Genomic DNA, 17,510 nt, shown 5'->3' on the forward strand with positions numbered 1-17,510 from the left:
GTCTTTTAAGACATTTAATTTCACGAGAAAAAAATGAACCTAAAAGTTTATCGTGTGGGACTGCAATTTCATTCAATCTCGATCAATTAACTTTCAGAAATTGTTTTGTTTGAGAGCTTGTACTTAACAATATTAATATTATGATTCAAATATTTTTTTTTCAATATTCAGCAAGAATACATCCGACAGTGCCGAAATCCTTTAAAAGATGTGCAAACATTTTTCCTCTTCAACTGTTTTTAAAATTTTTTACTTAAATTAAACAAGTCGCAGTTTTACTGTTTATCTCGATCCAAAATCTAGCGGGCTCATTTATTTATCATTTTATTATTCTACAGATAGTTGTTAACTACAAAGTGTTCTGCTTTCCTCACTCTGTGCCATACCTTCTGTTATTCATAGCTTACCATTTCTTTATTACAATTTATGAAAATAACAGTATATTAAACAAGCATAATTTTCGAAAACAAGTGTTCATAAATATTCTGGATTGTGCTGCATTAAGCTATAAGATAATCACCTATTCATTATGACTCTGGACGTTGTAGAAAACATATAATTGAAAATAATTTCTTTGTCGTTATGCAGAGCAAGAAGTAAAACAATATAATGAATAATTCTATTTTAATCGATTCGACCTCGTTTTCCCTCTTTTGAAGCTTGACGCTGATTCAATATTTTTAGTCCAAGTATTGCATCGATTATGGTTCAAACTTGATAGAACAAATGTAAGTCTTATTAATTCAAGTATTTTGTACTAAAATTGAGGGTTAACAACTATTTAGAAGAGCTATTAAAAAAAGGAAATACTTGAGAGTAATTAAAAAGCTCGAACCAATAATGCAAAAAAAGGAATTAAGTACAACGTATTAAAATTAAATAAGGTAGAACGATAAAAAAAACCTAAGAACTTTGCTTTATGATAATTTATAATACTTATTACGGTATGTTATCAGGTAGCTTATTTCAGTTTGAAATAGCACACACAAACAAAATGTTTGTTGGAGAAAATGGAAAAATAGTGAAATATTTTCAATTTTACTTTAATATCACTGAACAATACGAAAATACATTCACAGATAGTTTAAAATGTACACTAAATGTATTACTAAATTCTCCTAGGAGTGATTTTCCTTGTCCCGTGTAATGTAGTATAAAATAATTTATTTCAATAGACAAAAAATATACATTTTAAGCAACTGTATTGTGGTAAAATGTCTTATCAGTCTACCGTAACCTGCTCACATAGCACAAAAGTACGGTAAAAATTCAAGATTCTCCAGGGCTTCCAACATGTTCCACTTTCCATAAACATAATACACATCCAGCGTAACGGTGGATTTTATTCCTCTCACCTCTGGGCAGGAAACGATTTTCTTGTACACCCATGTGAAATCGCTTTTGCGAACCGTAAAGCTGATTTCAGAGATACTGCCATGTAATTCAGTCATTCCTTTCAAGTATCTCTATCTAAATTCATCATATTAATTTGATAGGGTCATGAAAAGCTTAACTGAGCTTTCAGTGATCTTACGTTCAATCCCTGTTGCGTCCTCATGGTAGTACTCTGATATACCTAATACACTTAAACTTTAAACACGATCGGTTAACTATACATTGCTCTATTTTTCAGAACATCAACTTAACAACACTTATAAAAGCTTTCGGTTTTATAAAGGTGGGTAATTTTCAATTTTAAATTAAATGCTGATGCTATTAGCTATATGTAAAATGTTATCCCTATCCAGAATGCTTATTAATTAGGGAAACGTTTATAAAGTTGTTTTAGTATGCAGATTTTTCTTCAAATATGAAGGTGGAAAAATATTTCGGAAAATAATTATTTTAATTTATTCCTGGCTGCGAGCTGTTGCTGAGAGGCCAGAAAATCTGGGTCGGCGCCAGCATTTGACAGCATCTCGTTTTCATTTATAAATTCCTCGACGCCTTATTAAATCAGTACATTATTGAATATTTACGATCCAATTTTATTATGAAAATTAGGGATAATTTGGAGTTTACTCATGGCGACAAGCATTGGCACAGTGTTGGAATTTTCCTTAAATAATTGTTGCTTATCATAATTAAGAACGAATTACTCTCTTGATTAAGTGACAATATCTTCGCTATCAGGTGACAAACAAGGTTTTACTAGTAGATCTACAGATTAAACAAAAATATTCAATTAATGTTAAAATCTTACCCGTTTCTTAATTAATGAGATCTTGGTTGTGTTTTTGAGTTGACCGGGTTATTATGCCTCCATGGAGAAATTTCGCGATTTGCATGGCTTGCAATGAAATATTTTGTAAAATCGATGTAACATTTTCAAAAAACAGTTGTTTATTCAGCAAATGTTTCAATAGCCGTTTCATTGCATTCCTAGCAAAATTTAAATTTTCATAATTTTGTCAGCTAAAACGGATTAATTATTTTATCTTCAGTTTATTGTTTATGTTTATTCTATTGAAATATTATGATAATCACGGTTTCCTAATCTATTCAAATTCTTCTTATAGCTTTTATAGTAGTTATTAATATGTTATATTAATATCCCAGCAAGATGGGAGAAGTTTTTTGAAACTTTCATATTCGTTCGTTGATATCAACTTCTAGATGTGCTGACTAAAAATATATATTTCCTATCAAATCAATGTGATAACATTTGGATAAGCAATAAGAACACAGAGGATAAAACCAATAAGAACACAGAGGATAAAACCAATTATGAATGGCGGTCAGTTTTATGAAATCAAAGTATATTATAAAAATAAAGAATATGTTCAGAAGCACAAACGGTAGATGTACTTTTGATTAGCAAGAAAATTAAACGCGCCAAAATATAACACGTTCCCCTTAGGTTAGGCTCTAGGTTTGTTGACACAAAAACTGTTGTGAGACCGTCCCGCTGATATTTTCCATTAGGGTTAATTTTCCTTATTCAACCAACTGAACCCAAACTAACATTAACAAGAATTCGTTCGTGCCGATTTGGTTTTATTTTTTGAGTAATTTGGTTTTTGTTAACCAAGCGAATGAAGATCCAAATAGCTCAGAAGACACTGTTTACTTTTTTCTGTCGGAGAAACCCGAAATTTTCTGCAGACCGATTTAAACTTTGAGCAAGAAAACATGACATTTTTTAAACACCCTGTACAGCATGTTAAGTATATTTACTTTGCTTATCAGCTGACTTTAAGTTTTGTCCAAGAATCCTTCGATAAAAAAATTGTTTTGTTCAAATCCAATGACCGATTGAGAAAACATTCACAGTGAAAAGTTAGGGGTTATTTAAGATATGTGTTAAATTGGCGGCGCAGTGTCTAAAAATAAATCTGGAACCATACATTTATGTATGTCTAATATTGTTGTAAACGAAAAGTATGGCTGCTCTTTGCTATTAAAAAAACAATATTTTTTTCAGCTAATCATTAGAATTCATATTTTGTATGTTAGTTTAAAATGGCAACAAGCTAAAGTGAAGCTAAGTTCTCGATGAGTAATCCGAACGGACGAAACGATTTAATTCGTTTTATATTTATTTTTCGTTTTATTTTTACATTTATATAATTTTCCTTAATCGAACTTATGCCCTACCGTCGCTATACGCATACCAGAAACCCATTCCTGGTTTTTCGACGATTTGCGATATAAATAACGCCTGTCTGTTCTAATGATACCAATAAGGAAATATATCGTTCCAGCTGATAGCTGATTCAATTTTTTTTCCAAAAAAGGTGAATTTATTGGTTGTGCTTAAAAAATGCATGCTTAAAATTAGTTCAACACTATAACAATAATAATTAAAATCAAAAAAACTGCTGACAATGTTTAAGCTATATGTTAAATGTTAGACAATATCTAATTAATTTAATTTTGATAAAGTGAGTAACACATTTAGATTTATGCATGTTTTAAAAGCACCATCTGACCACATCTACATATACATACATATATGATGATTCGCTTCGGTTCGTTTTAATCATACTTTTTCCTTGCCCCCTGCCCTGTACTTTTTACTTTAATTGTAGGACTTCTCCTTCTCAAACAATGAGTTTGATTTATAAAATTTCAAAGCACTGCCATTCGTCGAACTTTACAAAGCTGGCTGAAACAGCTCCAATTCAAATAAAAGACTGTTGCTTGCTAAAAGAGATTTAGGTCAGCGCCGCTTTTACGGATGTGGCGCCATTCAGTTTATTCGGTCTTGGATATTCCATTAAACATTCGATATGATAGTTGCGAAAAGCAAACTAAACATTATACAGATAATGAACTTGGTTGTGAATAAAAATCGACTTTTAGTTCGAAATGGAAAGTACCTAATATGAGATATGTAGATTATTGAATGGGTAAAAACACAATATAACTTCAGTTCAATAAAACTGGAAAATAATTATGTGCTCTGCACTTCTGTTAACTACGATTCTACTCAAACTCTTCTCAACCTTCTCGATCTTTGCCTTACTTGATGGTTCTTCTGAACCTTTTTGCGGTAATATTTAAGTTTTTCAATATACATCCACTTATTTTTTCGTTCTCCTTTTAGTTTTTAAAGAAAGGACAGAATGTGAATAGGCAACTATTACATATTCTCCACACGTGTTCGTGTCGCCTTAGGCGAGATCAAACCACCGTTAGTCTTGGGGTTTACGTGGCGTTTCCTCCTGGATACTTACCTAGTATGATGCTTTGGTCTTACGGATAGATGACACCAAATTTTTACAATTCGTTCCAGTTGCCTTTGCACTGACACTTTAACGCTCCTCACCAAATGAAATATATTCAAATAAAAATTAAATGTTCAATGTAACGTTGGATGAAAACTTTGTTTCGTAGAGCAAGTAATTAAGTCAATACATGCTGAAGAAACACGTTTGGCACACACACAAAAATTCGGATGCCAAAAATTTTCCTTTGACCCTTCAGCTTCCCGACGCAGTTATAGAGCCTGTATGAATTTACTAATTTACGTCTTCCATGTTACATTTTCAGTACAGAAATATGAAACATATTCTGTTGCGAATGTTTTCTAGTACCTCTCCGATGTTTTACAATGCGATTGTTCAAGTATTTTTAAGATAAAAAGTGTATATAGGTCCTCTAAGTGTTATTTATAGGGCTAAACGGTGTTAAAAAATGAACTATCATTTTTATTTTTCTAAATAATTCATGATATAATATTTATATGTGGACAAAACTTGTTACGTACTTGAGAGTCTTGTACTTCTTCTTAATGTTATCAACGAATGTGTTTTTCAAAAGGTGATTTTAATCAAGAAGAATTACGTAGGTTGCTAAGTTTATAGTGTTGCCCCATCTGAAATAGGATCTTGGCATACAGTTAAACAGCAAATTTAAATAATTAAGAAAAGCATGAACAAACTAGTTTCACTTGTGTAAATGTGATCCATAAATCGACTGTTTTGTTACGAAATGTGATACAAGCAGGCATGAAAACGTTATGACCCTTCAAAAGACAACAACACACGTAGGCAGTGCCTTCTACGTGTAAAAGCAATACCATTTAATTTAAGTTGCTCAAGTTACAAACCACCAAATTATGTTCTTCTAAGTTTCGTCCGGATGTCGTGATTTCAGAAATTACTTAAGAAAAACAAACTAATGAAATTAACTTTTCAACATTCTATAGATCGATATGTGAGACTTTATGGGCTCAAATTAATATAATTCATTAACAACTAGATGTTAATAATTAACAATAGATGAAATGTAGTACGAACGATATTAAGGGCTAATTTTATTGAGCCTAATCAACAGTATGGTTTTGCACATTGAATCAAATATTGCGAAAGAAAAATACCAAACTCTAATACATAATATTAGTGACAAAAATAGATGATTGTTTGCCAAATGGAATTACGCAACGATCAAAAATTATTTAGAATTTTATTTAAACGGCTGTGTTCGAGACATGAAGCTTTTCATATGAATGTATGACTAATAAATATGGATGCAGTTTTTTAACCCGGATGGTCGATATGTTCCAGTCTTCTTTATTATCGATTTAGTAAAATTCGGGGCAAACGTACTGATTTAATTTATTCCAGGGTCTAAATCAGATCTGGTACCTATTAAATGAGTAAAAGTTGCAAACTAAAAGTTATAAAAGCTAAATTTATACGCTTTGAAAAGATCCATTAATCCAAACTCGGATGATCGATCAACATTAAATAAGTAAATAGTAGGCAAATTAAGAAATAAATGTAAATGAAGCATTTAATTATAAATGAGACCTAAGATCAAAATATCTACTTTGCAAATCATTAAGATTATTGATACGAAGTTTACCAAGATTTCCATGAAGAGCTGATTGATAACCATCAAACTAGGAAAGTAACAAAACTGTTCCAAACTTGCTCTCCATTGCTTGAAAAGTTCAAATGCTAATATAAATTTGAAGAAGTTGTTGCCAGAATAAATGTTTCCTCTGTTGGAAGTCACTAACCATGTATATTTTCTGTTTCAGACTATGTTTCAAATGAAGCTGCTCCAATTTGCCGTCGAATTTAATCAGTGTGCAAAAGTTGTGTAATAAGTGATTTCAGTCGGATCCGGGTTTTAGCAAGTTCGGAGAACATGAATTCGCCCTCGGGATTTTATAAAATCTAATGAAAATTCGCGGAATGTCACGAATTTTGGAGCATTTAGCTCGATCGCTCCAATTTTAAGAAAAAAATGCGAACCAAGTTGATTATCGCTGGAGACGGACGGGAGCGATGTATTTTCCCTACTTCGTCAGCCACTGGAGGCCGAGATGCCACATAAAAGTGCCATTCTCACTCCACAGTTATGTTCAACAGCAACGAATTTTTACGTCCGTACATATCGTAGTGAGTGCCAGTGAGGGTTAAGAAGAACAATGAGTTAACATTCACCCAGAATCTAAACGAACTAAATTACTAATTCATCTCCTTGCTGTTCCTTAAGTAACGTGGCTCGAAACCTAAATAAGTCGATTTTACCATGCTTAGATGAACTGAAAACAGAAACTAACGCAGAAATTCAGTTCTTTTATCGAGCAATTTCAACCGTTTGCAGCACTTCATGCACGTAAAGGTGGAAGCAAGAAATTTGAATTATGCCACTTGAAATGTTGTTTTTCTTTGTCCGAAACTAGGTGCATGCCAGACGGCTTGGAAATGAGCTAGTTAATTAAAAAAGGCAGTTGTAAGTGTTCATTATGCTTTACAAATATATGCAAAAGAGTTTCAAAGACAATGTACAAAACTCCATTAAACAAAAAAAATACTAACATTTTAAAAACGTTTTAAAAATGCCTGGATTTTACCAGCTTCTAAATGGGTACTGCTGATATTGGTGGAAAGAATTCGGTTGAAACTCATTGATCTGCTTCCTTCTTCTGGCTAATCAGGTATCAGATTGGCGTTAACATTTCAAAGTTAGGATCAGTGTTTTCAATTACCAGTATTGAAAACACCTGCTTAATGGCGCTATCTGAAATTATTTTTGAAAATGAATAAAGCTTTTCAACCTACGCTTGATATACGCTCAGTTTCATTATAGCGTACGTGCCTGATTACAACATATCATGACAAACTCCATACCCCGTTAACTATGTAGTGCCGCCTTACCAGCCGTTCTTCAGAAAAATGAGTGATAGACATCTGACAAATAATTCGGACAATATGACTCCAGCAATAGCTCATTCGGTTTATCAAGACTCCAATGTTGACCATGTGATCAATGAATACATGGAACGTCTGGGAACGCGCCTTAATATCCTGGAAACCGAACTGAAATATGCTTGGCGAGCTCTGGATCTGTTGAGCCAAGAATACATTAAAATGTGGGAGAGACTGGAGAAGTTGGAGGGCCTGCTTTTCGAACAGCAGAGTGTTATTAGTCAACTGATGGATTTCTATACTACTTCGGGTAACAGCCAAAGAGTGGGCCCCACTGTATCCATGCTGGAAGGCCGATTAGGTACGAGACCTTCCACATAATAATATTTTTTTGAGTATTTTTTTTTGTTGCCCCTATAACAGTACAAGTACAGATAGCACAGATAACAAAAGTTTGGAACTACGTATACAAAACGAAACGGTCATTAGGAAATGTGAAGCAAAACTGATTTATTTTTATCAATGCTAATAAAGCTGCATATGTATTTTCCAAGTTATAGTTTGAACTACATTTTTTTTAAGATAAAATTGGTGTTTAAGCTCTGGCAACTCTACGTCTCTTAGAAAATATAAAGTGAAATTTGGCCAGAAGGTATAACTCGGTTTATTGTTTAAACTTAACAGTAACATCAGATGACTCGTTAAAGTTCCGTAAAGCACATATTTCATATTTACGTTGTTTGTTGTGGCACACATATATTAGATACATATATCATATTTAATGGCCACTAGAACTGGAGTTAGAGACAATAAAAGTCCGTGATCTTGCCTTTTTGCTCAAATAATGCTTTTTGCATCGGCAATCCCATTGCTTGAAGACTTTTACAAGAAAATTTATTTTCTTTGTGTAAAACGAAATTTTTTGGTTTATAAAGCAAGAACTTACTAATATAGGTTCTTATTAAAAACTATCATCAAAACGGTGACATTCTCTAATTGGTGGTTCCGAATTGTAAATAATTTTAAATATTTTTTCGTATATAAATTGACATTTCGTTTGAACCCCGCAGTGTTCACGCGATTACTGCATGTGCTTAGCACGCGACCTACAGAAACTTTGTTACGTTGATAAAAAAATGCTTCTAATAACTAATACATTTCGGTCAAGTTAGGTCAAAAAGTACACGACAATCTCAAATCAAAAGGTAGCAAAACCGGACTAAAGCACGTAAGTCCTATATCTACATGAACAAAATATAGGCTTCAATTTACCAGAAACGATCAGTTATAATGCAGCAGAACCGATTTCGTCAAATCATTTGAGCAAATATGCTCTATTATTCAGTAGTGTACATTTCTACAATTGTGTTCAATTAACAAAACGGGTAAATTAAATTGTAAATAGTTATCAGTACAATTAGCTTGAAATGTTACAAATTAATTACGAACAATTTCTACAGTCCTATATAAACGCCTCGCATCGGCTAGTTATGGCAAGCGTGCTGCAAAATCTATTAAAGAAAAATGTGCAAAATTAATAACAAATCCCTTAACTTTAACTAACAAAATTTTCAATGAACAAAATTAATTACGATTTCATTTAGTTTACAACAAATTGCAGCAGAAAATAATAAAATTTAACTTGTAATTGGCCTCAGCAGGGGCACTATGGGCCTCACGAGCGCAGTGCATTATCTAAAGACAATGAAATATTAATTGACTCAAAAAGTCTTATTGAAACTATTTTTACCACATTATCCATGGGAGCAATTAACTGAAATAAAAAAAATTATGAAGAAAATCTCAATTTATACATGAGAATCAGAAATAAAATTGTGAATGTTCCATACTTTTGTTACTCTAGATTACATTGCGCTTTTGATTCAAATTTTGAGAACGTTATTCGCACTTGTAGACAATACGATTGATTTTGTCAATTCACAGCAGTTTTATTTATGTTAACATCATTTTTTCGTTAACTTCTAGTTCTTCAAATCAAATCAATCAAAAAGTTCAAATCAGTTTGCCATTTGCATTAGGCAGATTTTATTTAATTACTTTAAGATTACAATTCAAAAGTCGCTACAAACCAACCTAGCAATTTTAGTAGTTGGTCCTGGATACTTCTTTAATTTCATGTTTTAGTACATATTTCTGTTTGATTATCGAAGTTTCTTATCCATTCTGAGAGAGAATTTTTTATTTTAGCTTCGGTGCTTTCAATACTTATATTACCTTTTTTCAGTTTTTTTATTTGGAAGATGGCTGGAAACCTACTTTCATAAAGCTACCTAACATGAAATACGGTGCATATAAAGCCGTAGCCTCCTAAACTCCTAAAGTTGAGGAACTATATTAATACCCTCCATTCAAAAAAAAATATTCTAAAATAGTATTATTTCCTATTGTTTGTTAATTTTTCTTCAATTTCCGGCTTTTTAAAACCAGTGTAAATTTTCATGTTTCACACTCTTATCATATATTAATACTATAAATGACAAAGATAAATAGTGCGAATAACTAAATCAAAAATCCCTGCCCAGAGAATTATTCTGTACTTCGCATACATTTTATATTCAATAAGAATTCATACTTGACTTACTTTTAGGTGAATTGGAAGTAATCCGAGAAATTTTGGGAAATGGAACAGTTGAAGATGGACTGGAGGAAGGTTTAGACGTCATTCGATCAAACGATCCACAGATCCAGGAAATGGAAGAATTTAATATTCCTGATGAGGCATTTTATCGAAGCCTCAACCAGGCTTACGAGGAGGAGTTGGTGTCGAGCACCGATCCTGTGGTCCAATCCAGTCAGCTGGATATGATCTGGGAGGAGAGAGAGGAACAGGACGAGCTGGATAAGAAAATAACGCCCGCTGAAGAGGAGGAAATATACAGTGCACTAGACTACAAAGACTATCGGGGCAACAGTTCATGTGTTAGCGAACAGGACCTCGAGGAGTTAACTATAATTGAATCCATTGACCACATGGCGATGGAGAAACTCAACGAATTGGATCGCTTGAGCAGCAAGCTTCAGCAAGATAGCGCAAATATTAAGCAGCTGCAACGGAAACTTTTGGAGTCGCCAATATCTGTTGCCGGTGTAAGTGAAGAAGCTGAAAATCGGACACAGCAGGAAGAGGAAAATTGGACATTTTCGGGTGATGTGCGGGATCAAAATGAACTGATGCTGTTGGCAAAAACTGAACTTTCTAATGTCGTGCCCAATACGTCTTACGCGACACGTCCGAATTCGAGGTTGAGTGTCACGGACTCGGACAAGGAAGTTGCTGATACTCTGGCAAGTGGAATGAGAACCCCGACGTCTCCCAGACGTCGCCAAGTGGAAACGGCTTGTAGTGAACCATTTTCCACTGTCGATGGACGACTGGCGTATAGTGCAGCAGTGCAGCACGTCGAGTGTGCTGAAGCTGCAGCTGCAGCCGCGATGCGAAACTCAAAAAACCCGTTTTATTGTAGTGACCTAGATTTGTCGAATTTAATGCAAGCTTCGTACGAATCGAATTCCTGTTCCACTCCAAGTATGTTTCAAATGATTTCCGATAAACCCCCATCTCCTACGTTATCAATATGTAGTATAAGAACAAGGAAAGATGGGTACCTTGATCCCGAAAAGCCTGTGCGTCAATCTCCCAGCCCTCCTCCACCTGCCCCAATGGACGGTTTTTTGATAAACTCAATGCCTGGCACTGTCTTCCTCGGAGCAAACGATTCCAGCCAATCCTCGTCAATTAAAAATCAAGATCATCTGATTCCTAAGCACCACACCGCCAGGTCCCCAAAAACATCTCCCAAACGAAGTAAATCGCATTCGTCCAACATAGTAGCAGCGAAAAGTGATTCGGGCCTCTCCTCAATGTCTGGATGGTCAAGCTTGGAAAAGTCTCCTGGTTCTCCAAAGAACGGCAGCTGCAAGCCATATAATTATTTGGCATTGAATCAGAAGATAGGAGCAGTAAGCCCAGGTGGATCCCCAGGAAAAACTGCAGGGTATGCAGAATCATCCGTCGATTCAAAAGTTTCAGATGCTAGTCACTTTGCAACGAACGAATTTTTGCCGGGGGGGCATCGTTTGTCAGCATTCACCAACGTAAAATCGCCCAGCAATATTCAGTTGGAAGGATATGGAACATTTGTGCCTGCTCCTGCACCAGCCTCTGATATTAACGTTAGTCCAAATAGGAACAAAATAGCAGACGGTACTGATCAAAGCTCAGTATCACCATGTCTATATCAGAATAATCAACCTGCAGCTATTTACTCTGTGGCAGGAAGCAACAATAAGGATTCATATACCACAGTTTATACCAGCAACAGTGCAGATTATATTAATCAAACCATCCATTATCCAGACTTGGTGGAACCCTATGAGAACAACGAATTTGTCAGTAGTCAGCAGTCGAATTATTACAATTCTTTAACGTCAGTTCCTACAGAAGAATCAGACACTGGTCGTCGACGCAGGTCTTTAACTAGGTCATACTCAACGAATAAACCTCCAGACGGTCTGGCAAATCATGAAGGTTACAAAACCGCCATGTACAGAACCATGTTTCCAACTGGAAATATTACTGATGCCTTAAGCTACTACCCCACTTCCACTCGCTACGAGTCGGCAAGAAATAATTTACCTGCAGCGAATTATAATGATCCAAATGCTTGGTTGAGTTCTGGACATGAGGTTCAGTACCACGATAATGCAAGTACATCCAGTTCTATTAAATCCGCTGAAACATCTGAAACTGGATACTCACCGTACATGGAGAGGAGGCAATATCAAGATTCCCAAAAGCAGCCGATCTACGAGAATCAGCTGCAAATTGAGCAACATCAGCGAAATTTGCAACAGCAAAATCAAGACGTTTCCAGGATGGAGCTTGATCTGAGACACCGAAATGTACCTGAGTATGTGGTTCACCAGCAAGCGCCAAGAAACAATGCATATTTTGATGGAGGTATTGAGGTGATTATAACCCAATCAGGCGAGTACATTACTATCAATAGCAACGTATCATCATCATCTCGGGATGAGAAGAAAAAATTAAAGCGCGGTAGCACTCTTAAATCAGCGATGAATTCAGTCAGCAACTGGCTTCCAGATTTACATCTGACTAAACGTCACAGATCTTACTCGTTACCGGGGGGTATCAAGAAAGAAGATGTGGAAAAAAGCAGAAGCACAGCAAGTAAAACAAATGTAACTCGCAAAAAGAAAAGAAACGCAATTGTCTCTACAGTTTCGGGAATACTACAAAAGGCAAAGCGAAAAGCGCATGGATCGCACCAATCCCTGTCCGATCCAGAGCAATCAGACAATGAATGGTATCTGAACAGGACTAGTTCGGTTATTTCCGAAGATGACCGTAGCGAAGACAGTACGAGCATATCAGAGAACATATTTGAAAACGAGCTATTTCCCAAGATCAGTCCAAAACCGAAGAGCAGAAAAAGTAGCAAGTCTGACGAAGAATCCCATCAAACTGCTTTACAGCCAGGATTTGAAGCAATCAAGGTTTCGCCGAAGGACCAAATTGTTGAAGCGAGTAGCGAAGTGAGCCGATATGAAGAAGACTATTCGTGTAAAAGCACAGGTAGTGGATCAAGCAGCATATTTCCTACCATTGGAGAAGCCAAGAAAAGTAGCGGATCTTCTGATAAAAGCGACGAAACAGTCATCCTCGACAACAAAATGGTAGTTGTAGTAGGTGGGGGAGGAATGGGAACTTCAATGGAATTTGCCGTCTCTAGAGCATTGGGAAAATACAGGCAAAAACATTCAAACTCGTTCTCTGACGACCAAGGATTTGAAACCAGCGAATCTGCAATTAAAATCGAAGAAGTAAATGAAGATAGTTTCAAGGAAGAAGACTGCAGAGAAACACCAAATAATGCGCATCTGAAAATAGCAGAGCAGAAACCGATTGAAAGCAACAGTAGCATAGAAAATAACAGATGTGAGGAATCTCAGGCAATTGACGAAAGCCCAATTTTTCGGACAAATGCCAGCCGCTATTTCCCCCGGCACCAGCAAAGCTTGGAAATTCCGAGCCATCGGGCGGATGATGAAGACAGTCGTAGTACTCACTCTTGGAGAAGTACTTCTCGTGTTTCATCGCGACGACAAAGTACCGAAGACAGTATTGATAGTGAAGATGAATGGTACTGCTATGAATTGCGAAAGCTGGAAGAAATGGAACGGCAAAAGGACTTAGAGCATGACATGGGTGCAACCCTACAGGAACTTCCAGAGGCGGACGAGGAAACTTACGAGCCTGAAGAGGAGGTGAAAGAGAAAATGTCGTTTGTGCTTCGCGAACTTAGAATGAGAGCGAAAGTTGTCGAAGGCGTTTTAGACGAAAAAGAAAACAACTTGTTAACAGTTAATTCCGCTAAGCGGCGAGAAGAGAAACGCGGATCATTTCATTTAGACGAAGCCGCAGCTTTGTTCGAAAAAATTAAAGTCTATCATCACGAGTCCCTGGAGAGAGAAAGGCAAGAAGAAGGAATACAAGAAACCGAAAAAGCTCCTCCGGAAGAAACTAAAGGATTCAATTATTTGGAAGAACCGTGCAAAGAGGAAGACGACCGATCGTCTGGCGCTACATCAGGCCCGGACAGTCCGCACCATAGTACAGACGAATATGATGAATTAGAGATGAGAATCAATGACGAATTTGCCCGGTGTCACTTATCAAACGAGGAGCAACTGGATCGAGTAAACAGAGAAGTGGCTACGCACCACCGCAAATCATCTACGGATATGCCTGCAGAGCAAACCATTCCGGAAATTCAGGTTGCATCTGCAACTCCAAGTAAGGAGGAGGCCCCAAAAGAGTGTAATAAAGACACCCCTGGAAGTAAATGGAAACTCTTAAAAACCCTCAAGGAAAAGAAAGCAGAGGAAAAGAACAATCAAGCAAAATCGCCAGAACCTGCACCGACAACAAAGGATGAAAAAGTGAGTATGATGGGTATAATGAAGAGTTTTTACGAGATTCATGTTAAAACATAAGTTATTTACCCAAAAATCTGTATTGTTTGAAGCTTTGCGATGTTACGATTTGCTGTTGAAGATTCTAGGTATTTAAAATAGGTTTTGGATAGTTTAAGAAATGTAACGACGCTTATGTGGATAACAATATGGTAACAATAACTAAAAGTAGCATCATTTTCATGTCCCCTATGGTCAATTGCACGCCAATTTCATTGTACTAAAATTGCTAGACAGGGTGAGTTTTGTTAAGTGTTAAAAGGCTATATCTCAGAAACGGTTTTAAATATATTTATAACGTTTTGGGAAAGAAAGAAATTGGAAGGGGGACATATAATAACAAATGTCTTATTATTCTACTCAAGCGCCCTCCCCCGAGAGCCAAATTTACTCTAGACTTTAGACTCTACTTTAGACTCGTTTTTTTAAAGACTTTTGCACTCGCGCTAACAACATTTCAGGTCTCACTAACAAGCAGGCAGGCTCAGCTCATCTGAGGTGATGGGTGCAGTGGCCATCACTTTTCATCTTCTATAAAACTTCTTTTATAAAACTTCTTTATAAATCTTTTATAAAACCCCACAAAAAAGAAGCAAGTGGCGGCAGATCTGGAGATCGCGCTGGCCAGTTGACGGGACCACCGCGACCAATCCATATGCTGGGAAATATTTCACCTAAATGACTACGGGCCTCCACTGCATAATTGGGTGGAGCCCGATCTTGCTGAAACCACACATTCATGTTTTGGGTCAATAATAATGTGTCTTAAAAAGTTGGTATATATATTTACATTTAAATGTCTTTATTTATTATAATTTACCTGATACAAGATATAGCCTTGTAACACTTTAAAAAAACGCACCCTGTATATTATACTATAGTAGGAATCAAGCAAATGGAATATGCGGGTTTCTGTTATTACTTCATTAGCACTCATAAGCAATTTCGGCTCTAAAACAATACTGAATTTATCGAGTTTAAGGCTCAAATTTAAGTTAGACCATACATATACACAGAACCATGTGTAGTCCGAGAATCCGAGAGATTAATTTTCGGATTGTTCCACTTCGCCTATAATTTGTTTCAGATACTTTAATAATTTTTTTATTTACTTACAAATTTGTTAATTGAAAACTTCCTTATTCCACACTTTTTTCAAAGCAACGAACTAGAGGCAACTTTGATTGACTGTTTCTAACAAGAAAATAACGCCCATAGTTTCTCCAGAAAATGAAATTACACTTTTCATAAAATACCAACTTATCATCAAGTTTTAAGACTTGGGAGAAGAAAATGGACTTAGATGGGGTAAGCTTCATGCAGCATTTTATATTAACAGCAAAACCATTAACGGATTTACTATTCAATTTAACATGACTAGACACACCAAGAGAAAAAGATTTGTAAAATTCAGTGTATCGTAGTGCACAGCTGTAGTTGAAAAAAAAATTCAATTACTTGGTCTGTTCGGGAATCGAATGATGTTTGCCAGCATACGGTAAGATACTTTTTAGATGTTAAAATACGTGATTTCAATGCAAATAATTTCAACGACTTCAGATTGACATAGTTAGCTTTACTTTCATTAATATTTATTGGGTTGTATAATTTTTAATTTTGTCATTCTATGCTTAAAGCGTAGCAATATAAGTATACCAATGCATACGTATATCTAAACATGTGAGAAATTTATAATATTCCATTTGGATGATTTGCAAAGACAATTGTTTGCACTTAGATTTGTAAGCGATTTTGATGCCAATTATTTCTAAAGTAGACAATAAATCGACGCTATTCGTCCCCAATTGCAAATTTTTTTCAGTCTTTGATCACAGGCATTGGCTCAAAACAATGTAGTTTATTGGATACTAAAATGCAATGGTTATCAGCAGATATCAAACGCTAATATTTATTACGATTTTAATAATTCTATTTTAAAAGCAAACTCCTCTGATTGGCCGACACTAAAAGACTTGGTTTTCAGCTAAGAAATTGTAATTACAGAATGACGTAAAACTCATCTGTGTACATGATCTCAATTTATCACTTCGGAATATCTTAATGTTGTGATCTTTGCTTCATACGCGGGTTATAATAGATAGCATTTTCACGACAAAGAAGTTTATTGCATGTTATTATTGAAAAGATTAATCTGAATCTCTTCACTACTGTATTATATAGTTTCTTAACTTTTCAAATCCATGTTGACCATGATATATCAGCAATAAAATGAAATACAACACGATAATTTGTTGCACAACCATCTTCGAATCATATTAAAATAACGAAACCAACATTAGAGAGATATGGAACACACATTGCAGCTATTCCACTAATAGTGCCGCCGTCTTATTGACATTTGCATATGCGCATTTGATTTTTAGTAGGGCGCCCCACTAATAAGGCTTATACCTACCGCTATTTCTGCACTCTTTACGCAGAGCACAATTTGATACTTATTTTGCTTAGGTTGATTCAGTGACACCATCGTGTATTCACGAGTTTTCCAACATATAAGTAATCCCTTAATCAATTGATTAATCACTTTTAAACTAAAAATATGTTCAAGATACACTTTTAAATGATTAGGGTTCATCAAACAGCATCTAAAATGTATGTGTAATTTAAAATATTTATCAAAAGTTGTATTATTAAGCCATTGGGCAAGTCAGTAATTTAATTAATTTTTTGTATTATCAGAGTTGAATAGATGGGGATATCATTTTTGATACCGTTTAGGCCTCAATTTAATGAGTGAAAAATGTATGCGTTTGTCCAATGAATTATATGTTTTGGACATTATATTATTGTCTACTTAAGAAATACTCTGCATTATCCATTAAAATTGTTACATTACAATACGTATCATCAACTCAACCATATCAT

At 35.3% G+C, this 17,510-nt stretch overlaps 1 protein-coding gene across 1 annotated transcript; it reads left to right on the forward strand.

The window, feature by feature from the left end:
- Positions 1-1,322: 1,322 nt before the first annotated feature.
- LOC125503678 lies at positions 1,323-17,504 on the forward strand. The gene is made up of 3 exons (XM_048664408.1): positions 1,323-1,678; positions 6,491-7,968; positions 10,216-17,504. Exons 2-3 carry the CDS (start codon positions 7,635-7,637, stop codon positions 14,643-14,645), a joined length of 4,764 nt encoding a protein of 1,587 aa, XP_048520365.1. The 5' UTR covers positions 1,323-1,678; positions 6,491-7,634; the 3' UTR covers positions 14,646-17,504.
- The last annotated feature ends 6 nt before the right edge of the window (positions 17,505-17,510 follow it).

The sequence above is a fragment of the Dendroctonus ponderosae genome, unplaced genomic scaffold (assembly GCF_020466585.1).
Source record: "Dendroctonus ponderosae isolate FM_Combo_2020 unplaced genomic scaffold, Dpon_F_20191213v2 Dpon_F_20191213_228, whole genome shotgun sequence".
NCBI lineage: Eukaryota > Metazoa > Arthropoda > Insecta > Coleoptera > Curculionidae > Dendroctonus > Dendroctonus ponderosae.

What these genes read in the sequence shown, in the direction of transcription:
- LOC125503678 (XM_048664408.1), top strand. Translation starts at nt 7,635, where the DNA reads ATGAGTGATAGACATCTGACAAATAATTCGGACAATATGACTCCAGCA. An exon ending in CATGCTGGAAGGCCGATTAG is followed by an intron (nt 7,969 to 10,215) that starts GTACGAGACCTT and finishes ACTTACTTTTAG; the next exon opens with GTGAATTGGAAGTAATCCGA.